The sequence below is a fragment of the Lytechinus pictus genome, chromosome 4, assembly GCF_037042905.1.
Source record: "Lytechinus pictus isolate F3 Inbred chromosome 4, Lp3.0, whole genome shotgun sequence".
NCBI lineage: Eukaryota > Metazoa > Echinodermata > Echinoidea > Temnopleuroida > Toxopneustidae > Lytechinus > Lytechinus pictus.
This window is the reverse complement of record NC_087248.1, coordinates 16055836-16083711: the sequence shown is the minus strand read 5'-3', so window position 1 is coordinate 16083711 and position 27876 is coordinate 16055836. Positions and strand designations below refer to the sequence as shown.

At 34.2% G+C, this 27876-nt stretch overlaps 1 protein-coding gene across 1 annotated transcript; it reads left to right on the top strand.

The window, feature by feature from the left end:
- The first annotated feature begins 1164 nt into the window (after positions 1-1164).
- On the top strand, positions 1165-27876 carry LOC129258936 (translocation protein SEC63 homolog). Its single transcript, XM_054897183.2, has 20 exons — positions 1165-1980; positions 3334-3448; positions 3995-4110; positions 4970-5031; positions 6098-6156; positions 6868-6918; positions 8231-8339; positions 9415-9509; positions 10107-10245; positions 11295-11393; positions 12344-12486; positions 12958-13010; positions 15150-15244; positions 15703-15785; positions 16407-16490; positions 18034-18246; positions 19476-19543; positions 20196-20433; positions 21347-21448; positions 23158-27876. Exons 3-20 carry the CDS (start codon positions 4079-4081, stop codon positions 23293-23295), a joined length of 1863 nt encoding a protein of 620 aa, XP_054753158.2. The 5' UTR covers positions 1165-1980; positions 3334-3448; positions 3995-4078; the 3' UTR covers positions 23296-27876.

Below are 27876 nucleotides of genomic sequence, written 5' to 3'. Positions count from 1 at the left end.
GGGAGTTGATCAGAGGCACTTACAAAAGAATTAAATGCCATTCTTTTCCAAGACACACACAGTGCACATGGTCATGGTCACTTTCGTGATTGTGCGTCCAGTATTTTGGATCTCATTTGAACTGGTTCTTGGCAGTGCCATTTTTGGCAAAATCAATCTGGATTCAAGTTTGTTTAGATCATCCTGCATATTATAATCATTCTTCTACTCCCCAAGAAGTGATTGCCCATTTATCATTTGTAAGGCATTCACCTACATTGTATGCTCCATCAATATACTTTATTAATGCCAATTTACATTATCTTGCCTTTATTCTGAATGTTATACTGAATGAGAGCTTGCTGTCAAGTAATTGTATAATCTCATCCTGATTTGGAGTGTATTTTACTAATCAGAAGGCTTTTAATGTTCATAACTATGAACTACAGCTAAGATATCAACATGCTAATGGAACAAAATGGGCTAACGCACACCCCCTCAAAGATATGATAATGGTAATTCCGTTACCATGTAATTCTGTTACCAGAGTTACAGCAGAATTAGAAATGATATTATTAAAAAATGTTAAGTCTTTAGTAAGTCACATGAAATCAGAGAATTCAGAATTATATCAAATCCAAGTAAGGATTTAGTTCATAGGAAAAACTTTTCATTTGCTTCTGGTAATTATTACACCTTCACACATAAAATTAGATGATTTTGAACCGAACATGTAAAACATTTTTTGAGTTATCAAATTTATCCCAAATAATGTAAAATATATGTTCTCTAATTGAAAATGGCCATCAAATTCAAAAGATCGTTCAGCAAAAATCGTAATAGATATTTGAAAAAGGTTTTCAGTTCCTATAAGGTTTTGTGTAAAAAGGACACTCACATTCAGATCCATATCATTAATTTTGAAATGTACTGTTTTTACCCTCTCCCATGTGGAATTGCCCTACTACGTATCAGGCGCGTGTATAAAAAATGTCCAATGCTGATGCGCTTTTGTCACATTGCGCCAAATTGATGCCTGTTAGGTTAGATACACTATTTTATTCATGAGTCCACTGTTTGAAGAGTGGACTCATGAATAACATAGCGTGGATAACCACAGCAACAGGCCTCCATTTGGCGCACTGTGACAAAAGCGCGCATCAGCATTGGACATTTTTTATACACGCACCCAATGCGCGCTAAATTAAACATAATTTATACAGGAAATCTGCATAAACCATGGACTCAACCGTGGGTTTTCAAAACCACCTTTGTGAATTCGGGCCACTGAGTTTCGGCAAACATTACTTCTGTTATGAAGCAATGTTTACCGACTTCTCAAAAATCCACTGTGTAATCATGTTCATAGTGCGAGGTTAGTTAACCTCGCACTAGTGTGAGTGTTAGAAACTGAAAATCATTTTCTAGTAAAAGATGAATTGTGGACCCTAGTTGACTTTGCTAGTCATGACATGGCTGGGCGTCCAAAATTCATGAAATAAGCGCTCTTTACACAGTCACATTAATTTACTTTTTTCAGATCTGCCAAACTTAGTTTTAGATTCTAAAAATCGTAATGAGCAAAGAAAAAGTCAAGGAAGCAGCAAGATTCGGAACTTGACACATATTGCTCAACATGAAAATAAAGTAGATTTTGATCAAGGTGAAAGTGTTTGGTAGGTATCACGATCTGAACATTCCATGAGTGTGCGATGTGCTTGAAATTATACATGTACATGGATCTCGTCTTAATAGGTTGACCTTGTTTTGTGGACAAATATTTGTCAAAGTTCTAGAGGAGAGAAAAATTGAGATATTTGTATGAAATGAAAGTTTAAAAGACTACAAAAATGAAATATTCTCATTTATTGTGTTTTTATTCTTGCTCACCACAGATGACCCAGAGAAGGTCCGGAAAGCGTGTCACTGTGACCCGTGTGAATCTAAAAGGGCCCAGATCAAAGCCCCTACCACTTCAAGCACTGTCAAAAACTTTGTCAGGTATGAATCACTCACCTTCCATTAATGCTGTTTGTGAATACTCTTAAAGGACAAGTCCACCACCCTAACAAAAAGTTGATTTGAATAAAAGGAGAAAATTCCAAGAAGCATAACACTGAAAATTTCATCAAAATCGGATATAAAATAAGAAAGTTATGACATTTTTTAAGTTTTGCTTAATTTCACAAAATAGTTATTTAATATATGCACATCCTAGTCTGTATGCAAATGAGCCGACTGTTGACGTCACCCACTCACTATTTCTTTTGTATTTTATTATGTAAAATATGAGAAATTCTGATTTTCTCATTGTCAATGAAACCAAAATTTATTCCTCCCAAAAAATGTGGAATTACTGTACATGTATTTTAACAGTTTATGGTTGAGTCAAGTTGGTCACTATTGTCAAATCTGTAGATATTTAAAGATTGTATGATTCAAACAATAACAAAACAAAAGAGACAGTGAGGGACATCATCAACTCTCATTTGCATGTCACTGAATTGTGCATATATTGTTAAAAATAAGTGAAAATTAAAAATATCATAACTTTCTTATTTTACATCCGATTTTGATGATATTTCCGGTGTTATGCTTGTTTGATTTTTCTCTATTGATTCAAATTAACAATTTTCCAGGGGTGGACTTGACCTTTAACAATAATGGCTATAGTGGTTTTTTTCAGAGTCCATGTATCTTATTTATCCTGTGATCAGATTGAATTTTTATCTCTTTCAAATGTGAACATATTTACTTACTGGTATTTTTTTCTTGCAGTTACAGAACTGTCTGTATCTGAATTTTCATGTTCAATACTATGTTTATCTTTTGCACTCATTTGCTTATGAAAGACAGTGTTTTATACTGATTCTTTTTATACTTTAGTTTTAATTATGAATGAATTATAAAGCTCTATGTAAAAACAGTTAGGCTCCCTCAAAATGGCATATCAAAGTTGGAAGAGAAAGTATATTCAGATATATATTCAGATATTCAAAATTTATTGTCATGCTCAAAAAATAAAAATTACATTGGCACAAAAATCATATTCCGGCTGTTGGTATACAAAGAACAATATATAACATATAATAAATGAATGAATAAAGTGAATGAATGTAATAATGGAACAATGATATTTTAGCTTGTCTTTATTATGATACACATTCCATACATGTTCATGAAATGTTCTTTGTGTTTATTGAATTTAGAAGAAAAAAAAAGAAAATCAGAGTAAAGTATTGCTGTTTTGATTCCATTAGCTTTACAATATTTTTTTAATAAGTATACTTACTGACATTGCACTCAAGATTGTCTTTGTTTTTTTGCTATCTTCTTCCTCTCTCTTTTTATCAGGTGGCTATTTTTGTTTGTGGCATGGGTCATCTTTATTCTATTAGCATTGAAAGCCTCCCAGGTAGAAAGGGACCATATTGAATATGATCCATTTGAAATTTTACAAGTAGACAGGGTGAGTTGATATGGATGAATTCCAATGCAATGATTTTTATGCAATCATACAGTGTATATGGGGATGACAGTCAATTATGAAAGTCCACACATTGTCCCCCCCCCCCCCCCCCCTCTCTCTTTAATTTTCAGGAAAAAAAGGATTCTCTTTTTTGATTTACTAGTAAATGGAAAATCACTGTCCCTATTATTAAGACTTAAAATGTTGAACTGACCTTGATCACATGCTGGTGTGACATCACCGGATTATTAGCTCTTTTTTATTTGAATTATTTTTCTCTAGTTTTTAGTTCCCCCAAAGGAGGTTAGAAATGAATGGAAATTTAGTTAAGATCAACCCTAGTAAGATACTTATGTAAGTTTGGTACATTTTCAATAATGTAATGAATGATGAATTATCTTGAATGTTTCAGTCAAAACTAAATACTTGCAAAATGGTATGTTGATAATTTACTTTGTGTTAGGCATTAGAGATCTAATCAGTGGCCTTTTAAAAAGGACAAAGAATGAAAACACACATTTCTCCCTCTTGTTTCAATTGATTTAGGGAGCAACAGAGGCGGAGATCAAGCGTCAATACCGTAAACTTAGCAAGTTACACCATCCTGACAAAGAGGGCGGTGATGCTTCCATGTTCATGAAGATTGCTAAAGCTCACGCTGCGTAAGTAAAAAAAATTGGACTTTACCCACGTCTGGGTCCTGGTTCATTAAAGCTTACTATCAATATCAAGTGCAAAAGTTCATCGCAAATTTGTAAGCAGTCGATCCAATGCCCCAATTTCGGTATCTTTTGGTAGTTGGCGTACCTTTTGAGATTTGCCCTTTGAGAATTATAGCCATTATCACTCCTTCCAACATGTACATGTATATAGACAACATTTTATTTGATGACTGCTCATGGTTATGGTGATAGGAGGAGGATGACGAAGATGATGATGATGATGATGACGATGATGATGATGATGATGATGATATTCATGTAATGTAGGCACACATCAATCAAACATTGTATCTACATGTAGGTAATCTTCATATTAAATATTCAATAGAGTACCGTAGTGTGATGTCATCAATTTTTGCATTTTTCAGTGTTTTTATACCATATTTTGGTAGAGCATGATGAAAACCCCCCACAACCCAAATTCGATGAGAATCGGTCAGTGGGGGCCTGAAATATGACTTCATGAATACATAATTAACCCCATTGAAGTCAATGTATTCATTGACCGATTCTCACTGGGTCCCTGAAATATGACTTCATGAATACATAATTAACCCCATTGAAGTCAATGTATTCATTGACCGATTCTCACTAAATTAGGGTTTTGGATGGTTTTCATCATGCTCTACCAAAATATGGTATAAAAAACGCTGAAATGCATAAAAAAAATTGTGACATCACTTTGGTACTCTATATATACAATGTGTAACTTTTCCAAATTTTGCCAGTCTGATAGTGATTTATGTAGGTTAACAGACTTCTCTAAATTTTGCTGTAAATGTGATTGTGTTTTATGCAGGTTAACGGATGAAGAATCAAGAAGAAACTGGGAAGAGTATGGCAGCCCGGATGGTAGACAAGGTAATTCAGGAGACATCGGGGGAGCATTTCATGAAGCATTTTATCAGTGATTTTCAATGTCTAATTTGCTCTCAGCCAATCAGATGCAAGGATTTCCAGTAGTTTTGAAACACTGACAAAACCTTTGTGAAAAATGCTCTTCAGGAAAAAAAGTTTTCTTTGTGAAGAACCTCTAAGAGATTGTTGTATTCAGAACAAATGTGTGCAATGTAATATGGAAATTGATATACATGTACAGAGTGATACACAGAAGTTAAAACAATTCAATTATACATGAATGTGAAATGAAGATGATAAAATATGAATATATCATGGATGTGGAGATATCAATGTTACAGGCAATATAAAGATTATATTATACAACTCCCAAGAATGTTCTGTAATCTGATTGGTCCAAATTGGATCACATGATATTCAGCGAATCGCACTATTGCATCCAAAATGCACTATCCTGCACTCTGATACATTCCAAAAGTACTATCCTGCACTCTGACGTCAGAGTGCAGGATAATGCGAAGTCTGGAATTATCTAGAAATATCTAGAATTTAGATCAAATATAGCATTCGGGGCAACTCTGTAACATGGGGAAGGAGGGAGTTGTATAAAACAAACAATGCTCGCATTCTTGTGCATAGAGGACCTAAATAATGAACTCTGTGCTCGACTTGCCAAATGGATATACCGCACTCAGTCCTGCGGACCTCGGAGCGGTATATTCATTGGCTCTTCTCGCACATCGTTCATTATTTGGCCCTGCATGCACGCGCTTATGTGCATTAGTTGTATGCTATTGCATAAATTAGCATAATTAATTCAAATAAAATAAAATCTAATTTTCAGAAATATTATCCATACAGCCTTGTAAGTTGCATAGCATACTACTATCATGCCAATTTTCTTGGTGCTGGCACGATCAGCTGCCAATATTTCAAGGGGGATTGATTCACTCCCCCCCCCCCCCCCCCCCCGGCCTGCTAACACCCCCAAAAAAAGCTCTGTCTGGTTAGGGTTATTATGGGTTTGATTGTACATATTTATTTAGTCTATTTTATGTCTTTGATTCAGCCACAACGTTTGGTATTGCATTGCCAGCATGGATTGTGGATCAGAATAACTCTGTATGGGTAAGTCGAGACTTACAGATATTGAATACCTAACAATTTGTCAATATTGGGATAATTTTTTGGCAAGGTGAAGCAGAAATTATGGTTAAACATGGTAAACTTATTATCTTTTTGAAATTATGTTTCATTTTCCTTCATTGATTCTAGATATATCGTTTGTCCTTCAATTTTAGATTTTTTTTTTTTTTTTAATCCTTCCCAAAATTATTAAGTCTTGTGTTAAGGACAAGCAATTTTGATGAGGTACAGGTGTATCATTATTTTGATTTCAATGAGGAAAGAAATCCAGTGACATCAGAAATGAATTGCAGTTTGAATTTTTTTAAACTGATTGTTTCCTTCTCCAAATCCATTAGGGTTTTAACCCTATGGTTTCAACAAATATTCCATGTGCACTGTTGCAAAAAATAGATTCAGAGGTATTTGTAATTTGCTCTTTTTTACTTCTATTGTATGATATTGTGGGTAGGAATCATGTAATAGAAGTTGGGTTTTTTTCAGCCTTTAAGATAATTATCTTTACAGTTTTGCCTTTGATTTTGTGCTGCACTCAACCCAGGTGAGGTAAATGGGTACCGGTAGGAAGTAATTCCTCAAGAAGCTGTGTGCGCTGCGAACGCCTAGCTTAGCCGGGTAATATAGGAGCGCGCCTTGAGCACCTAACAAGGTGGATATGTGCGCAATATAAATACTGTATATTATTATTTCTAGGTGTTAGCTGCATATGGATTAGCATTCATGGTCTTCTTGCCTATTGCTGTGGTGAGTATATATAACAAGCCTTAAATTTCAATATTTTTAGGGCAAGATCTCCTTTAAAAAGGGCCCATTGTATATTTCAACATAAATGGATAAAAGAAGGGCTCAGCAATTCTCCAAGGCCAATCTAAAAGACATCCACAGGCATGGCCTTCGATGGCTTTTAAGCCCAGATATAACCAATCAGTAGACCTAACCACTATTGATGGAAGAAGGTTTCATGTTGTGATACCACATTTGGACAGCAATCCTTTCAAGTAGACCTAACCATTATTGATGGAAGAAGGTTTCATGTTGTGATACCACATTTGGACAGCAATCCTTTCAAGTAGATTTTTACCTATTTCCCCCCTCCCCCCCCCCCCCCCCCCGCTATTAAAAATGAATGTAAATGTGCACAAATTATTTTTTTATATCCAAGAACTAGATATGACTTTGAATATCACCAATAAAGCAACAACATTGCTGGTTTTCCCTCAGGTGCCAAAGACCCAGCTCCATTTATGTTGGTGATTATCTACACTAGCAACGAGTTCGATTTTGCTTTTATCAGGCATTCTCCAGTTACACTTTACACTCCATCCCTCTGAAATAGGAAAAAAAATTATCGGCCTGTAGTGCAAACTGAAGAAAAAGAAAACAATAGGTTGTGATTGATATATTTTTCTCATAAGGTAGAGAAGTTGGCCGAAAAGTGTCTAGGTTGATGGAATCGGTTATATGTAACCATTCTCCACGAAAAGAACTTTAATTCAGCAGGCCAGGTTTTCTGTACTTAGCTAAAATAGTAATATGGATTCCAAAAATTGAAAAAAAATGAAAATTTGCTGTAAGAGTTACTACATTATGATATTTTGTCATAATTTGAATTTACAAAGTTGAACCAAACATCAGATATGAACAGGGTTACTTTGACAACATTTTATCATTTTTATTTTTGACTGCTGGAAATATAACCCAATTTGCACAGTGCATGTTCCATGCTTGATTGAACCCAAACTTCAAATCACATTTTCTCCTTATTCTTTGAAGCTCTCACTGAAAAAAAAAAGTGAAATTATTCTTCATTAAATCAAATACATTTTGTGGGTAATTGTTAATCAAATTTGACATGCTGTTCATGTATATCAAGCTATATATCATTTTGAGACTTTGGATATGCTTATTTAACTCAATTAAAAAAAAGTCATTTTGGGGCAACTTTTACAGGTTTTGAGATTGATGGTTACATCTGTATGAATTAATGTACCAGTAAGAATTATAAGAATATTGAGTTCACTTGATTATAACTTGATTGTTTGTGTTTTCTTATCAGGGTACATGGTGGTACCGCTCCATCCGTTATACTGCAGTTGAGATCCTCATAGACACCACACAGCTATTCATGCACTTTCTTTACAAGACCCCCTGTATGAACCTCAAACGTGAGTAATAATAATGATAATAATATATGAATTCATAGGCCCATATTCTGAAGTCAGGTTTAACTTAGACCACGGTATAACTCTGCTAAAATTATGGGGAGCCAAAATTCAAACATTCTCTTTATATTGTATATTTCTTTTGTTTACTATTGTAATTCCTTTTGCTTTCATAATGAAGAAAAATACTTCAGTTATCATTCCCAGACAATTATGAACAATTTGGGTGTCATATGAGTTAATGAATGGAATGTGTACTGTTAGGGATTTGCACCCCAATTGGCTCTCCATAGTTAAAGCACAACTTTAAACTAGAGTTCAGAATACAGGCCATTGAGTGTAGAAACTATTCACTAAAGTATATATTCTACTGCACTTCTTATGACTCTTAAAATGCTTGTTATTAATTAAATAGATGTGTTTTGAGGATTGATTTAAAGTTGTTTATTGGTGGTGTTGTAACATGGTGCTAGGCCCTGTAACATAAAAATATATAATCAATTGTACGAGAGATGATGCTGCTCAGTGGATAAGTCTCCTGACTTTTAACCCCAAGGTCAGAGGTTCAAATCTCACCACAACACTTGCATACTTTGGCAAGGCATTTATGTACAAATGCGTCTCTCCACTTTTGCAATTTATAGTTTTAAATACTTGAGAGATTGTTTTATAGCTTTATCAATGAAAATTTGAAGTGCAATATGGTTGCCCTTACTGTTTTGAAACAGTCCATACAGTGGGTAACTTCTTAGAAATTGAAAATGCCGCTTTTAGTTGATAACACTCAGTGACACTTTCCCATTGTATTTCATACATGCTTGGAGAATGTCTTGGAATGAATGGAATGAAAATTCAAATCATAATTCATTTCCAATTCATAAAAAGTAATTAAATGTACAAACAAATTCATAATTGAATTGGAGTTGGCAAATAGTTATAACAATAATAGAGTTTTTTAAAAATGAATTGAAAAAGGGCAAGCAATGAAAAGGTAATGAGATGCCTTGTTAAAGTGAACATACCCAAATGTATAATTGGTATTAAAGTTAACAAGTGTTTCCATGTTGACCTATTACAGGTGCCTTGATGATTCTTTCTGGATCATTTGAGTTTGAGAAGAGTCATAACAGTCAGGTCGTTAACAGACCAAGCGATAACGAAGAGCTCCCTCCGGTGAGTAATATGTGCCAATCTCCTTTTTTTTTTAGTTTGATTCACTTTGATGCTCCCTTATTGCTTTTATCTATTTTGCTTAAACTGGAGAAAGGAACCTGTTAATCACTGGGGACAATGAATTAAAGCCCTTTTTGATCAGCTTTTATTCCTCAAATTGGCAACATTGATTATTTGAGATTTCATCCGTTACAGTATGTACAAAATTGTAGTCCCACATGTAGACTATCATGTTTGGTAGATTGAATGTGAAACTGAAAATAATCTGCCAGATAGAAGAAAGAAGGAATATTCTTCATTTTCTTGATAGTTTCCAACTAAATCAAAACAACTTAAAGGAAATTTGGATATTGATGGGCATTTCATGGATGTAAAGTTGTAAAATTTGAAATTTAAATAACTTTTGGGGACGGTTCCTCCTTCTGGTCAAACGGTTGGCAAATAGGAAAACATTTATTTTTTATAACGGTCGTTGGAATGATGTTTAGATGTTTTGCCTCTGCATGGATTAGATGTTCATATGGAACATAATTTATTTTGTATTTTTATAGTCTCCATTAAATCTAGAAATTTTCTTTCTGTCTATTTCCTTTTCAGCTTGTGAGGGAGTTTTCCAATGATATCGGTCTGAAGAACAAGGAGCGTCCATTCTGTTTTCCTTACAGTGTCAAGGTCAGGACATTGATATACGCTCACCTTGCTAGATCGGATCTACCTCCTAAAACTCTGGATGTAGGTGAGTATCATTGGGTGCGTTGAGGCTTCCTTTGTGAACGCAGAATGAGCATTATAAAATGCTTATTGTAAATGCACCTACTGTATAGTTTTCACCATTTTTTTTATGTACCCCCTAAAATGCTGGATGTCGGTTCATTTAGGCTTCATTTATGAACATTTTAAAAGTCTTATTGTAAATGCACCTTCTGTATTTCTCTGCTTTTATCGATCTACCCCCTACATGTAACTCTGTATGTAGGTGAGGTGAAGGCAGAATGAGTATTTTCAAATGTTCATGGAACACACATTTCTACAGTGAACTGTTAATGATTCTCATTAGAGGCAGATTCCGGCTAGCTGTACTTACAATGCTACATTGCCTGGGAAGAGAGGTCAAGTTGAAGCGGACGCTGTTTTGATAAGAGTAGTGGGGTTACATGTACATTGCGATCTCTATCAAACCAGGAAATGGTCTGATTTCATATATCTTAAATACAGGGGTGTGAGAGTTCAGATTTTTAGCTGATTTGAGATTTTTTTTTCAGCTTTATTTCAGCTTATTTTGGGCTTTCTTCTGTAGAAAAAGCATAAAAGCTCTTTCTATTTCAGACTTTCTCAACACTCTTCAGCTTTGTTCAGATCTTTATTTGCTACCACTCACACCCCTGTACATATTTTATTTATCAATTTAAATACACAAGACCCCGAAGAATTGGTGTGGGTTTTTTTTCCTACTTACTTTTTTGTCTTTGGTTACCTGCTTGTAGATGTAGCATGGATTGATTTTAGCTAATAAGACATATAATAAAAAAGTATTGCTTTCATTTTTTAACTATTCTTGACCTCACAATACCTTTCTTGCAATAAACCTCTTGTAGATCTTCCATTGATTGTTTGTTTTTAATCACAAGACCCTGAAATATTAACTATCCTTCCTTGTTCTTTATTATTTCTGATATTACAATTACTGATTTAATCTATCAAGAGTAATGTAAGCCAATTCGTTTTCATCAGCATTATACACATTTTCATCATATGATTGTTGTTAATTTCTCCATTTGTGTTTAGATCGTCTTTTTGTCGTGAAGAAATGCCCTCAGCTTATTCAAGAGATGGTCAACACAGCAGCACAGCTTATTTTCTGGCACAAAATAAACAAAGGAAATCGTAAGTTCTAAATACTGTCCCTACTTCTTTCCGGTTGAGAAAGTGAGGTCGTTTTTCATGAAACTAACGTTAATGCAAGTTTATTTGCCCACCCACCATTGTGCATTTATTCAACGAGATCTGGAGGGTGTTTCATAAAGCTGTTTGTCAGGTACAAGTGACTTTACGAATGGCTGGTGATTCTTTCTTAGGAGCTAAATCCACACCAATTTGGTGTGCATAATTCGCCTCAAGAAAGGATCACCAGCCTTTCGTAGAATCACTCGTAACTTACGAACGGCTTTATGAAACACCCACCAAGGGAGATCTATACTGAGGCTATTTTCCCTTGCTTCTATCCATCCTAAATTAGCTTTTATAATGCTTTCCATAGGAATGCATTTGGTGCTTATTTGAAATTAAGGTGTATTTTCACAAAGCCAAGGATCCTATCACACAAAGCTTATCAAGTGATTATGCATCTGATATGATCACACATATTGATCAATTATTACCTGGGGAAAAATCAGCCTAAACAATAATGACTACATTTTGTGTAAAGGGGCAATGTGATATAACCATGGAAAGCATGGTTCATGTGCTTTGTGACATGAAGGTATGTAATCAATCACAAATAGCAAAGGTTAAACAGGATCATTGTCCACATACAATTCATTCATAAGACGACGGTGTCTGGTGATTGTACCAGATAACATTGTAACAAACACATTAAATAAAAGAGCCATGGCACTGGTTACATAAAATACATATTCTCATTCATTTAATTTTTATTGTGGTTATAGCTTTCAAAGAGCCGAGGCTTGAAACGATAGAACATAATGAAGCTGAGTCCAATGATTTTTCAGTCTACACGAGATATCATTGAAACAGACCTAGTTGATACAAGAATAATCACACTGGTTAAAGCGAATGTATTCTCATTCATTTATTCTTTTTTATTGTTGTTTTAGCTTCTAAAGAGCCGCGTCTTGAAACGATAGAACATATAATGAAGCTCAGTCCTATGATTGTCCAATCTACATGGGATAAGAGTCCACTTATGCAGCTTCCACACTTCACAGAAGAGACACTTAGACTGTGCCAGTCAAAAAGGGTAAGGTTTCACAAAAAAAGAAATACGAAGTGCCAAAATGTATTATGCTTTGAAAAAGTGGGCCTAGTTTTGTAATATAATTCAAATTATGGCTTAAAATATTTCTTTCTAACAATAGGTGTTGATAGTATAAATGGTGAATTACATCATTGTGTTTCCTGTATGTAACCTATTAATAAGAAAAGTGATTGTGAAGTTGATTTGGTTTGTCATATTCCATTGGTGTGTAAAACTACTCTTGATTATATGAAACAATTTCTGAATCACATGCAGTTGAATAATGGACCCCAAGATATGGATTTTCTTGAGAGTTTGGGAGAGTGAGAAGAGGTGTTGATGTTTTGTTTTTGATACAAAGAATGAAAGGTGCCAAGATTAAATGGTGTGAGAAGAATGAAATGGAATTGTTTTTTTTTTCTTATTCATTTTATTTTGAACTTGCTGAAATTCATATTTTGTTTTCAATTTCAGAGAAATGTCAAGAGTATATCACAGTTCATCAAGCTTAAAGACAGTGACAAAAGGTGAGTTTCCCTTAATCATCCCCCACCCCCTCCCATAAAAAAACAGAGGAGGAGGAAAATAAATTAGAGAAAAAAGAGAAAGAGAATAGAAAGAAATCAAATAAGTATTAACTAATTTCAATGCGTTACATTTGTAATTCATAAAGTAAATCCTTGCATTCTATAGGAGTGTGCACTAAAACTGTAGGTTTTCTCTACTCTGTCCTTAATTACATATGAGAATACCATCACACAATCATGTTAATATACTCCAGATCTAGGCAGAAAAATCTACAAATGCTATTTTGTGGATGTAGTCTTTTCAATGGCATATATCAACAGGGGTCTGTAAATTTGCCACTGTTTTGCTTCCTCCTTTTTTAATGCTTATTTGGTGACTGTTTTGCAGCTGCATTTCGAATGAAAAATATGGGCACAATCGTTTAATTATTACGCAATCATTTCCTTTCTAACGTACTAGTAGTTTAATGAGGCTTTGCTTTCAGGGAGATGACAAGCATTTGCTATGTAGGTTATAACAATTTTACTCAACACTGCTCATGTACCACTCAGTACAAATACCACAATAGTGCAGTACACTGAGGTGTACATGTGTATGAATTGGGGGAGGGGTTGAAAATAACCTACCAAAGTGCATCAGTAATATTCCCAAAATATTCCGGTATTGGTGATGTGAAAAGGCATTTATTAAACAACAAAGATACAAAACGTTTGTAAGCTGCTTGCAGATTAGTAACTTTGAAAAGAACTTTGAAAAGAGTCCCATGATGTATTACTCATATCAATCTGAAAATCCAAGCTCGTCAAATTTATTAAAATTTCTACAAGATTTATACTCCTGTACACTCGTAGCTTCCGAAGGAGATCTAACAAACACACTTTAGAACATGTACTGTAGTGATCAGACATAGATAACTCAATAACATCACTTCTTAAACATTTTGGTTCATAGTTTGTTAAAATAAGATCTACATCGTGAGCAGAAGAAGAAAAAACCCTCGTCAGTTTTGTAAGAAGTGTCTACAATTGAAAGATTCTATTATATTTAACCATTTCTTTGTCTGCCATGATTTACATCCCTTTAGTAAGCATATCCCAATTCCAATTCATGTCTGAGTACAATATAATTGGTTTTTAAATTGTTGATATTGCTCATGACATTTTCAAATGCTGCAAACGATTCTGCATTAGAGTTAAGCGGGCGATACCAACACACTATCATTAAAGACTTCTGATTGGCTCATTGCAAATCTATTACAATAATCCCAAGGGAGGAGTTTTCCATCAAATTGTCTCTTCTAACATAAGGAAAGTGATTCCTATATACACTAAAACACCTCCCCCCCCCAAAAAAAAAAAAAAAAAAATATGTTGTGAGACCTGATCTCAGAACAACATAGCCAGGGATTTGGATTCCAGCGTCATTTATGGCTGTATTCAGATGCGTTTCACTTAGAGTGGCAATATCGAGCCCAATGTTTAAGGTTGTAGATTTGACTTCATCAAAGTTTTTAAACAAAGATAGGCAATTCAAATGAGATGTTATTAAACCCCTTGCACTCAGAAACTCATCTGGTGCTATTTGAACCATATCATTTGGGTATAAAACATTCATGCTGATCTTCCTGGAGGCATATGAAGTAGCTAACATGAATGTAAACTATCAAATAATAGGATAACTTAAGATGGGAAAAATTACAATAAATATAGGTAATTACAAGCAAACAAAAGAATTAATAATAACTATAAGAGAATATCTTAATTTTTGATATTCTTAACAGTTTTGTGTGAGATATCAGGAAATATGTATGCAGAAGGGAAAGTCAGTTAGATGGGGCCGTAACAAAACTGAGTTTTGTTGCATCTAAGTCTGTAAGGCAAAGTATCACTCTGTTTGTTGTTTTTCCATTGGTAGCTTTGATTTTCGCTATCACCATGCCATCACAGGACCACGCTGCATCCATGTTAATTTTTCATTGCATAATTTAGAAGTTTTTTATTTGCTTTAGTTTAGTCCTGAATGACGAAATGAGTTTCTGTCAGGGCACGCCTTTGGGGGATCAGAGCATGTTGCGTTCGGTATGGGACGAATTCAAACCCCTCGTCCCATTTCTATTTCAATCCTATCATATTTTGCAGGTATATTCTTCGTCACCTAGATGAAAGGCAGTACCAAGATGTACTCAATGTCTGTGCTAGTCTACCACTCATAGATGCAGACCTCAAATTAGAAGGTACAAAAGGATTTAATTACCTCCATTTACAAATCTTGTCATTGTACTAAAGCTCATCTTCTTTTAAAAACAAAAGGACAATTGGAATGAAAGAATGACTTAATGTATATTTAATAGCTCTCATGTTAATCTTTATGTCACTCATGATTTTCGGTGAAATTCCATGACTTAATGAGATGAGTGTTATGTCTCATTTGTTATAACCCCTGTCTTAACAACACCCCACATTGAAAATTATGTTGTGTTTAATACCCAAAACAGAACTCCCTTTAGTTGTACAGGTGCATATATGTAGACTGTGTGACCAGGATTGACATGTCTTTTAGCCATGTGAAACGATGGACTAGCAAAATGAGTCTTTACCTTATTTGTGTAGGATACTAGTCATGTAGCATAATATCCTTTTCATGAAATTTGACATTTTAAGATATATTCAAAATATCTATGGTCATTCGCAGTTGTTGATGATGATGACAAGGCAACTATAACAGCCGGAGCCTTTGTCACTGCTACAGTAACACTCAGAAGAGATACGTTTACAGTAAGTACCAGTATTGTGATAAGAGCAGTAATGATTATTACAGAAATTTGTAGATATTTGACAACATTTGAAATCATTTGAAAACATTGTAATGATTTGCTTAATTGCTTTCTTCTTCTTTTTTCTTAATTGATGAATGTTAATTTCTGGATGTGACACTGAAATTCATAATTTCATTCTAATTTTACTCAGTATGGAACCCTCCACGCCTGTATATTTTGATTGAGGCGTGGGCGGAGTGACGTCACATCCGCTTAATGACGGCACTGACCTTAGTGCGATGAAAACAAAGTATAAGAAACACAATGAAATAATGTCAGAAACAGCACTGAAAATTTCAGGAAGATTCGTAAACTTCCAGATAACGAAATGGGTAAACTCAATCATCACGACATTCAGCACAAAGTATGAATGAGATGTTTGTGTATTATGCATTGTAGGCATGCCAAAACGCCGCGCTGCTGTACGGGTCGCTAACTTCATTGTTTTCAGCGACTGGTCAGTTGCTAGGGTTCGAGATTAAGAATGCTCGGCTGTTCGCCCCGGCATATTAATCATCTACACACCATCCTGTATTTAAATATCATTCCAAGACAATATTTTCTATAATTTCTTGTACAGTTACAATCAGATGGTGATATAGGCAGTAGTAACCTCGCGTTAGAAGCGGGAGGTGACACGGAAGATTTAAAAACAGAAGAAAAGGTGAGTGGATTCTGAGAAAGAATCGTAGTTCTCTAACCTCTCCATTTAATGTATGCAGGCTGTAGAAATGCTTTCCTGTTTGATTGTTTGTTTTTGCTTGTTTGTTTGTTTGTTTGTTTTTATGGTACTCACGCTAGTTATATGTAGAAAAAAGATGTAACTCTATTGTGATGATTATGATGATGATGATGTTGATGATTTAAAAAAAATTAGATCAAAATAATTTATTTTCACATTTCTAATAAACAAGATACAGTACATAGAGATCAAATCAATCAAATGACTTCATAAAAATTGAATAAAGTAAAAAAATGTATATTGTAAAATTTTGAAAAAATAACAAAATAAAGGGTAATGAATGGGATGTGAGAGAGGAGCAAAATGCCAATATACCTATCTAGGCTACTCCCTGATTAAAGGAGTATCCAACCCAAATAAAAACTTGTTTTTATAAGAAAAAGAAAAATCAGACAAGTTGATAGGTGAAAGTTTGAACAATATTGGACAAACAACAAGAAAGTTATGAATTTTTAAAAGTTGTAAATATTGGTAATCACTATACCCATGGAGACTTCAAATTGGCCGCATATGGGATGTCATAGTGATATAAGGCAAGGACTACTCTTCCATGTACTCCAATACATATTATGGCTAAAATGTCATTTTTTCCAAAGGTTTTATTTCAAGTTATATTTTTCGTTCATGAGGACATAAAACAATATACTACCTGGATTATATTTAGATTACTGCCCAAGGGGAATGGGTACTTAGGAGAAAACCACAAATCCCTGATAATAAAGTACATGGCCTATTGGAAAGTTGTCCTTGCCCCTTGTCATAATTTACTTACCCAGTTGCCAATTTGAAATCTACATTGTATTAGTGATCTCAATTTTAAAGCAGCTATAACTTTCTTATTGCTTGTCCGATTTCTTTCAAACTATCACCATTCTGTTTAAATTATTTTTCTCCTTCCCAACACAACATTTTATGGCCAAGGCTGGATTCCCCTTTAACATTTATTACTGAACATTTTGCAATCAACTTATTAGATTGCAAGAAACAAAGATTTCAAAATCAACCAAATCAGCAAGCTAGTAAACAGATAATGGTTATTTTCACAATCACAATTTCTGTGAAGAAAAATGAAGATGATCATTTCAGTTGCTTCATTTATCTGTAGAACATACAATGGTGCCCAGCTCCTTAAAGTTGGTCAAGATATGTATAATCAACATGTCAGTTACATGTAATATAGGATGTATTTAATTGGATATACAATCAGCATTATATATATCTACCTTCCAGTTTATGCCAAAGGTTGTCTAATGGCTATCATTAAAGTTATCATAATTAATTAATATTTTTGTTGTTGCTGTTGATAGTTACATGTAATATAGGATGTATTTAATATAACCTTGTATTGGATATACAATCAGCATTATATATATCTACCTTCCAGTTTGTGCCAAAGGTTTTCTAATGGCTATCATTAAAGTTATCATAATTAATCAATTAATATTTTTGTCGTTGCTGTTGACAGGATTCTCCATCTGTTAACAAAAACAAGCCAAAGGTATGGGAGAAGCAGCAGAAAAAGAAGAAAGGAAAAGGGGGTGGAGGAGGTAACAAACCAAAACCCAAGAAGCAACAACCTCAACAACAAAAGAAACCTGCCACAAAGCCTGCCACTCTTACAGCTAACAGCACCCCATCTAAAACCAGCACTAATGATGATAATCTAGAAGTCATACCTGTGAGTATACCAGTTCTTGCTTATTTAGTTCTTATTTGATGTGTTGATTATCTTTAAAGGTCAAGTCCACCCCAGCAAAACGTTGATATGAATAAATAGAGAAAAATCAAACTAGCAAAACACTGAAAATTTCATCAAAATCGGATGTAAAATAAGAAAGTTATGGCATTTTAAAGTTTCGCTTATTTTTCACAAAACAGTGATATGCACAACTCAGTGACATGCAAATGAGTCACTATTCCTTTTGTTTTTTATTGTTTGTATTATGCAATATTTCATTTTTACAGATATGACCATAGGGACTGACTTGACTGAATCATATAGTATTAAGCAATGTTAATATCACATGTTCAGGGAGGAATTGATCACTGTTTCACTTGACAATGAGGAGAAAATTAGAATATTTCATATAATAAAATAAAAAAGAAATAGTGAGTGGATGACGTCATCAGTCTCCTCATTTGTATACCAACCAGGATGTGCATATAATGTTTTGTGAAATTAAGTAAAACTTTAAAATGTCATAACTTTCTTATTTTACATCCGATTTTGATGAAATTTTCATTGTTATGCTTGTTGGATTTTTTTCTTTTTAATCAAATAAATTTCTTGTTGGGGTGGACTTGTCCTTTAACTATTCCTCCTCGTGAGTGTCTGAAACTTTTATCTTACTTATTTGAACTAATGAACTAGGAAGTTAATTCATTTAACATTTTCATTTGACAAGATGTCACATCAGACAACTTTCCTTGTTTATGATTGAGTGAGAAGTACTGGGGAGCGTTTCATCAATATTTTTATCCGACAAGTTGTCAGATCTGACATCTTGCCCTGATTTTGATTGGTCGAGAGGCACTGTTCCCATGGTAACTGTTGGATAAAATGTCCGACAAGTCCTTTCATGAAACGCCCCCCAGGTGTCCGTCTGTTACCATGGTAAATGTCGGATAAGGACAGCTTGTCATTGCAGACAACTTCCATGAAATCATCCCCTGGGCCCTGTAGCCTTAGTGTAGATCATTGAGCTGATTTCGACATTTGATTGTATTGGATATGATCAGTTGTAAAAATCAACCCCAGGATAAATCGCTCGGCTTTATGTTAGGGAGCCCTGGGTAAGCAGAGGCAAGCCAGTTTCAGTCTGTTTTTATTATAGGATATCGTGTCACATTAAAACTGCCTAGGGATATTTTATATGCTTCTGTTTCTCATCTTACATTGTTGTTTAGGTGGACCAGGATGATGAGAATGGCAGTGGTGTTGATAGTGATGAGGAGATTAGCCAAAACTCAGCTAGGTAAGTTAAACCAAGGGAGGTTATCAATAATGTGGGTTTTCAGTCGCAGATTTGCTCTCAGCCAATCAGACACGGGGATTTCAGTAGCTTTTAACATTTATTAGTGATGATTGCTGACATGACACTTTATGAAATGCACTTTGATATGCTTTTCTTTTTTTCTTGACAAGACATAGGTTAATGTGCAATTCCACATTGGTAGTGTAATTGGCTGTTCTATAGATTGCCATCCTTCTTAATGAAATCAAATGTCAATAAATAAATACACAAATTCTATGTGGCCTTTCTGAAGAATTTTATTTCAATTTTTTGTTGGTTTCAGAGATTTTAAGAAATAAATATATAGCTATCCATGTACATATTTTAACTTGACTTTGATGTTTTTTAAAATCAAGCTCACAATATTAACCATATTTATTCACATTGTGCTACACTCAACCCAGATGTGGAAAAAGGGGCCCTGGCAAGATTCTATTCCGTGAACCACAGAAGCTTCTCTTGATAGTCGGAGCAATTGCTGCATTATTCTACAGCACTCAAGCGCTTTATCAGCAATTATTATGATCATGATCATCACCATCATGATGAGCATGATGATGAAGATTTTTTTTTTTTTTTTCATATTATTTTTGACCTGATGATTATTTTTCAGTGATGAAGAAGGAGTGGAGGATGCAGGGGAAGATGAGGAGGAGTGGGATGAACTCCAATCAACCTTGACGAGGAAAGAGAAAGTCCTAGAAGGCATCACTAAAGAATCTCATGAAGTTCATTCGCCTTATTTCCCCGAGGTGAAGCACGAGTGGTGGTGGGTGTATATAGCCGATAGGAAATCACACAAGCTCATTACATCAACCGCAATGGTCTATGATCTCAAAGATAAGAAAGAGGTGAATATATCTCGTGTCTTTTTATTTTCTGTGTCTAGTTGCATTTCTCGTTCACTTGCATTTTCCTGTCTCTTTTCTTCTTTTTGTCTCCCCTGAATAAAGTTTGGCAGAGAATTAGTAACACCTTTTCCTGTTGGTTTGTTAGTCTGTTGGTCTGTTTTAAAACTGTTAGAGTTTTCTTCACCTTGCTCATTGGGTAATACCACACATGTGTTCATGAGAATCATTAGGTCAAAGGTCATCTAGGCGTCAAAAAATCATATTGCATAGTTTATTGATCACGAAATCAGGCGAGACTCGTTCATGAACCACCTTGTTTTTCTTGCATTTATCTTTTTTCTTACATTTTCCTGTCTCTTTTTTATAATCTCATTCTTTGTCTTATATCCAGTTACCTCTGATTCACTTTTGTCCGATTCTCCTTAATTGTGTCTTGTTGTCTTTCCATTTTATGTTTTTCCTCGATATTTATTATCCCCAATATGACTAAGTTGAAAAGGCAGGTGACGCTGCCTACTTCGAACCTCTGACGACCACTTTAATCTAGGGAGTGTTTCATGAAAGGACTTGTCAGACATTTTATCTGACAGTTACCATAGTAACAATCCTCAGCCAATCAAAATGAAGGAAAGTTGTCAGCTCTGACAACTTGTCGGACAAAAATGTCAATGAAACGCTCCCCTGTTTGACTTCGATGATGTATAGATTTTTGCATATTCTGGTGTTGAAAATGTTTGGAATCGGGTGATTCTTCAGCTTATCGGGCAGTGCAATGGAAAATTAAAAATGCATGCAGCATAAAATTGGTCAAATATTGAACATCGAATATTGAATATTGAAAATTTAAGCATATTTGTGTGAGTTGTCTAATCACTTGTAACCCGTTTGATTTTCGTCTGTCTTGCATTGATAGGTTCAACTGCAATTTCGAGCCCCGTCCAAGGGTAACTACCAGTTCTCTCTGTGTGTTCGTTCTGACTCCTACTTGGACCTAGATTTCATAAAATCAATCAAGGTAGGCCAATTTAAAAAAAAAACAGTGGATTAAAGGACAAGTTCACCCCCACAAAATGTTGATTTGAATAAAAAAAGAAAAATCCAACAAGCATAACAATAAAAAGTTCATCAAAATTGGATGTAAAATAAGAAAGTTATGACCTTTTAAAGTTTCGCTTAATTTCACAAAACAGTTATATGCACATCCTGGTCAGTATGCAAATGAGGAGACTGATGACATCCACTCACTATTTCTTTTGAATTTTATTATATGAAATGTGAAATATTCTAATTTTCTCATTGTCAAGTGAAACAACGATTAAATCCTCCCGGGACATGTGGAATTAGCATTGTTTAATCCTGTATGGTTCAGTAAAGTTGGTCCTTATTGTCAAATCTCTAAAAAAATGAAATATTGTATAATTCAAACAATAAAAAACAAAAGAAATAGTGAGAGAGGGACATCATCGTCTGCCTCATTTGCATGTCACTGAGTTGTGCATATCACTCTTTTGTGAACAATAAGTGAAACTTTAAAATGTCATAACTTTCTTATTTTACACCCAATTTTGATGAAATTTTCAGCGTTATGCTAGTTTGATTATTCCCTTTTTATTGAAATCAACATTTTCCTGGGGTGGACTTGAGCTTTAACCCTTTGATTACTGAATTTTGTCATTTATGTTAGCTAGTTACAGGGATCACCAGTGTTAGAAGCAACTATTAGTCATGATCACTGCTACATTGTTTTTTCTTTTTCTCCTGTAATATATAGTACATGGTGTGTAATTTCTCCAATGAGGGAATTGCCTGGCTTTTGATGATACTTTGTTTATTTTTCGGGCCTCTTTGTACAGTTGAATCCCAAGCAGATTTACTGGACAATCTTTTGATAATTATTATTATTGGTGGTCATATATCATTATTGCTGCTAATAATACATATTTACACTTACAAATATGTGGTAGTCATTTTGTTGGATTCCCTTAAAGTCACTACAACTAGAATTTCATAATTAAAGGGGAATCCAGCCTTGGCCATAAAATGTTGTGTTGGGAAGGAGAAAAATAAATTAAACAGAATGGTGAAAGTTTGAAAAAATCAGACAAGCAATAAGAAAGTAATAGCTGCTTTAGAATTGAGATCACTAATACAATGTAGATCTCAAATTGGCAACTGGGTAAGTAAATTATGACAAGGGGCAAGGACAACTTTCCAATAGGCCATGTACTTTATTATGAGGGATTTGTGGTTTTCTCCTAAGTACCCATTCCCCTGGGACAGTAATTTAAATATAACCCAGGTAGTATATTATTTTATGTCCTCATGAAAGAAAAATATAATTTGAAATAAAACTTTTGGGAAAAATGACATTTTAGCCATATGTATTGGAGTACATGGAAGAGTAGTCCTTGCCTTACATCACTATGACATCACATATGCGGCCAATTTGAAGTCTCCGTGAGTATAGTGATTACCAATATTTACAACTTTTAAAAATTCATAACTTTCTTGTTGTTTGTCCAATATTGTTCAAACTTTCACCTATCAACTTGTCTGATTTTTCTTTTCCTTATAAAAACAAGTTTTTATTTGGGTTGGATTCCCCTTTAAAGAAACCATTTTCTCTGACTCTTTATTGTTGGTCATTTTGTTTGATTTTGTAGAATTACCACAATTAGAATTTTATATTTAAAAAAACAATCCCTCTGCCTCATTTTCCGCTAGGTCGATGTGAAGGAAGCTAAGAAGATTGAAGACCACCATCCTCAATGGGATATCACTGATGACGAGAAGGAGGACGAAGCGGAGGACAGCGCCGTCTCTGATTACACCACGGACGATGAAGAAAGCGATGACGAATAGACTCAAGGAACTCTCAACATGGTTTTTATGATCAGTCCTGAAGTGCCGCATTGCATTCTTCCTGATTGTAATCCTCTCCAAATGAAAGGTTTATTATCACTCCTGGGGTCCGTTGCAGAAAGAGTTGCGTTTAAACGCAAGTCAATAAATCAATCGCAAGTCTCAAATGCGCGCTGTTGATTGGTTGAAAATCAAGTTGTGCATGATTTTTAGAGTTGCGATTGATTGCAACTCTTTCTGCAACGGGCCCCTGGGGTCATTTTCATAAAGACGTACTATTACGGATTTGATTAGATTTTATTCATTTATTTATTCATGGTAGTAGCTCTATTTAGCTGCTAGACTGTTTTACAATGGAGCCATGGTAACATAGCCATTTTGGTAACTACCAGGAAATCTTGAGTTTTGATTGATGCCTAGCTTTCTCACCATGGTATTTACCATAATGGTAAGTCTTTTCTGAAATTGGCCCCAAGAAGCGACCTTGCATTCTGACTGATTTGGATTCTCTCTGAACTAAAGATAGTGTATTATTCCTAGAACTGTTTCATAAAGATGTACCGTTATGGTTTTGAGTGGATTTGATACATTTATTTATTCATGGTAGTACCCCTATTCAGCTATGAGGCTGTTTTACAATGGAGCCATGGTAACCGTGCTATATTGGTAACTTCCCAGGAAGCCATGATTTTGATTGGCTGCCGAGTTCTGTTACTATGGTTGTAACCACGATGGTAAGTCTTTACGAAATTAGTCTCCAAAATGTTCTATTATGCTCTATTATTCTTCCTGACTTGAATTCTCTCCGAACTAAAAAGGGTTAATTACTTCATAAAGACTTTGATCATGTCAACCTTGCCGTTGTGATAACCACCATGGAAGCCTTGATGTTGATTGGCTGCTGAGCCCTGTTACCATGGTAACTTTTCTTTCAAATTGGCCTCCAAGATGCCACCTTAGGTTTCCCTGATATAAATGCACTCCAAACTGATGAGGATGTATAATCACAGGGAATAATTTTCCTAGTATCGCATTGCAATTTGCTCCACATTTTTTAAAGACTGCTACACATAAATTCTTTTGTATAACATATTTTTACATAGGACTGTACATTACTTAGTTGAGAGCTTTTCTCTTGTGACCAAAAATGCTATTCAAATTTGCCAAACAAAATTATTACCTGAATCAGTTGTAAGATTGCACTGTTACATGTTTGTTGAGGATTGGGGCCAGTGCATAATTTTTACTATGTCCGCACTAGAGAGACGGTTTAATGTCGGTCAAAGGATGTCAAATTACCTATTGGTTTTAAAAGCTATTATGAATGAATTTTTTTGAACTTCGGATTCTTGCTGAACAAGAACTAAAATGCCCTCATTTTGGCCGAAGATTGTTATGAATAACATTTTCACCTCTCTGTCTCCCCCGACAAGATAGCGTTTATTTCAAGTCATAAGATGTGCTTACGATTCACAGTAAATAGGTTCTCTATCAAATATTTATGAAAGATGAACAACCATACACATGTTGTTCATTCTTCATATGGTTCAATGTCCCATACACTTCAGCCAAGGATCATTTGAAATTTGATTATTAAGTAAATTTTAACTATTGCTTCAATTTTTGGAACATAATGTGGAAAATGAAGAGTGAAAAGGTAAAAAAGAAAATCTATTTATGTGCAGCATTTTATTGAGCTTTCTTTAAAAAGTCCAATAAGTTAGTGATTGATTCACATTTTGTTTTTTATACCAAAATGGAGTTGCTAATACCTTGTTTAATTGATGATTTGAATGGAACACTTTGTTCTCGTGATTGCACTAGATTTGTGTCACTCATTTTTCCTCTTTTTGTTTTCCTTTGTTAATTCTTCTTGTATTTCAATATTTCAATGGATTATATATCACTTTATTGTTCATTTTTGTTTTTCAGTAATTAAGAATTTAAGTTATTGTTACTATGTCTCTACACTGAATAAATTTATTGATAGTATCGATAAGATGGTAACTCATTTATGAGAATTATGCATGCAAGGTTGCTTCCAAAATATTTCTACTCCTAAAAGTCAAATTCCAGAGAAATAGTTGTAATTTTAAGCTAAAGATTTTGTAGGTAAAGTTAAAGGATTTTTTTATCCTTATCTCTCAATCAGGGGGAGTAATGTTGTCATTATTTTGTTTGGTAGAGATTATCATACTTGCTACTTGTTTGCTTGATTTTAGTGATTTAACATATATGTAATCATTGTTGTGTAGGTGCATCTGAATGAAAGTGCATTATTTATGAGGTTTTTTTTTTGTGAAATCAAATCTTTTTATCCTGTTTATATTATGTGGGATCTTCCTACTCTAAAGATTTCTAAGGTCATAATGCTTATAGAGCTGGGCCTGTGATTTTTTGAGAGACATGGCAGTGGGCTTGTAAAGGGGTTTCAAGTCTTGTTTGGGAACTAGGCATGAATTATATTCTAAGGGACCACGAGCACAACATGCTTGAAGTGAAACACTAGATAATTAATAGATGAAATCTACTTCACTTGATGAATCAAGAATTTTATAGTTGATAAAATTATATTCACATTCGCACGGTTTCAACCTGAACTGCGAAACAAACTTTTGATTTCATAAAACAGAGACGAATCCCATGAAAGATTCATCCAGAAATGATATAATGAAAAATACAGATGAAATGTTTAAAGATTATATTTGAAATTATTGTCATATAAAATCAGATATTAAAGGGAATAGGCATCAGGGTCCCGCCTTACAAAGAGTTACGATTGATCAGATCATCTTAAACTTTATGGAAATCCAACAATGTCATCATTTTTTCTCCAGGAAATTTACATGTTGTCCTTTGTAAACAAAAAGAAGCACACTGAATTTTCAAGAAAACAATGAATGTATGATTTTACATCACATCTAGAAAATATTTTGAATAAAAAAACATGCATTATAGATGTTGACGTTGCTGGCTTTCCATAGTTGTGGTTGATCGGATCAATCATAACTCTTTGTAAGACAGGGTCCAGAGCATTAGAAGTTTTCCCTTCCATGTCCAAATATGTCCACAATAAAAATCGGTTTCAATATCCGCCAAGGACCATATCTGTTCAATAAATATGCAAACCAAATTAGTATTTGTCTTTTTGATATACAATGCTGTAGACATGTACAAATTATTCAAAGTATCCAAGTAAGGCCTACAAAAAGAAGAAGTGCAGTTGTGACCGTTGTTTATTAAGTATGTAAAACAAGCCCAGCTCTACAAGTATCCAGCATTCGATTATGAAGATGATATATACACTGTATATACATTGACATTGTACATAGTGCATTCTCTTATCTCAGAAAATTTATATCTCTGTTCAAGCAGTAATTATGTTTCATATTTTTTCTATGTCTGAAGGCATGTTTTGTTGCACCAACAGGGACTGTATCACAAAACTTAACCTTTGATCGTATTGTTGATTTGTATGATTGATTGTACACAATGATCAATGCAATCAAGTGTAAAATTGCCCTTAGAATCAATCCCTAAGCTTTGTGTAACAGGGCCCATGAAGAATTATCCACTGCATATATCACAAATGTTACTGTTTTGTGTTCAGTCACTACAATATATTACAGAGCTATTTTTCTTTGTGTTGTTGTCTCTCCATATCTTTCCTCTTGCATCTTATGGAATAGATCATAAAATGACAGCATGGTCATTGTGAGCATTTACATATATAATTTTTTTTTTCAGATGTTTCATGATCTATTTGATTCTATGCTATCATTATTAAATAGGTGATTTCTAATCATCATGTATCCTTTTTATGTTACTATGATCAAATTGATTGAACTGTGAATGAAAACATGGAAATAACTCCTTAAAGAATAATGTTTGATTATACAAACATGCACTAATAATATGTATTGTTTTTCAGAAATCTTTTTTTAAATCTAGTCTCTAGTTTTGGATTAGCAATGATATTCAATGTTAACATTATATTTTGTTTGCTTTGTTTTTGTTTCATGAATACTGGTCATTGTGCATTTGTATGACTTCCACAAATTTCAAAAAGTAAAATGTAAAGTATTACCTCAAAATTCATATTTATTGCTTGTTCAAATTTTCTTATATCTTGTTGAGTCTTATTTTGGCAAGTATGCTTTTGTTATGTTTTCTGGATTTCATTTAAAACTTTGGGGGATAAGAGAAGGAATTTCAAATGGCTGTATTAAGTTTTTTTTTTAATAACTGTATGCAATATCAACTAACCTCTATATGATTACATAAGTGTAATCACACTAGAAGTATGCATTATAAATTATCATAAACTTTTTCCCTCGGTTCTATGAGATGTACAATAAGGTAATGCACACATACAGATGTACCTCCAGACTATAAATTGGTAATAAATTTGCACCATTACAATTTATCCCCCTCCTATTTTCATGATTTTTCTGATGGCATTTACTTGTACCTGTCAGTTGGTATTGCTTTATTATCATGATGATTATGATATGTATTTGTGGACTGCCTACTCTATTTCTCTTTGTCTATCTGACTGATTAAATGTTATGAATGCATCGA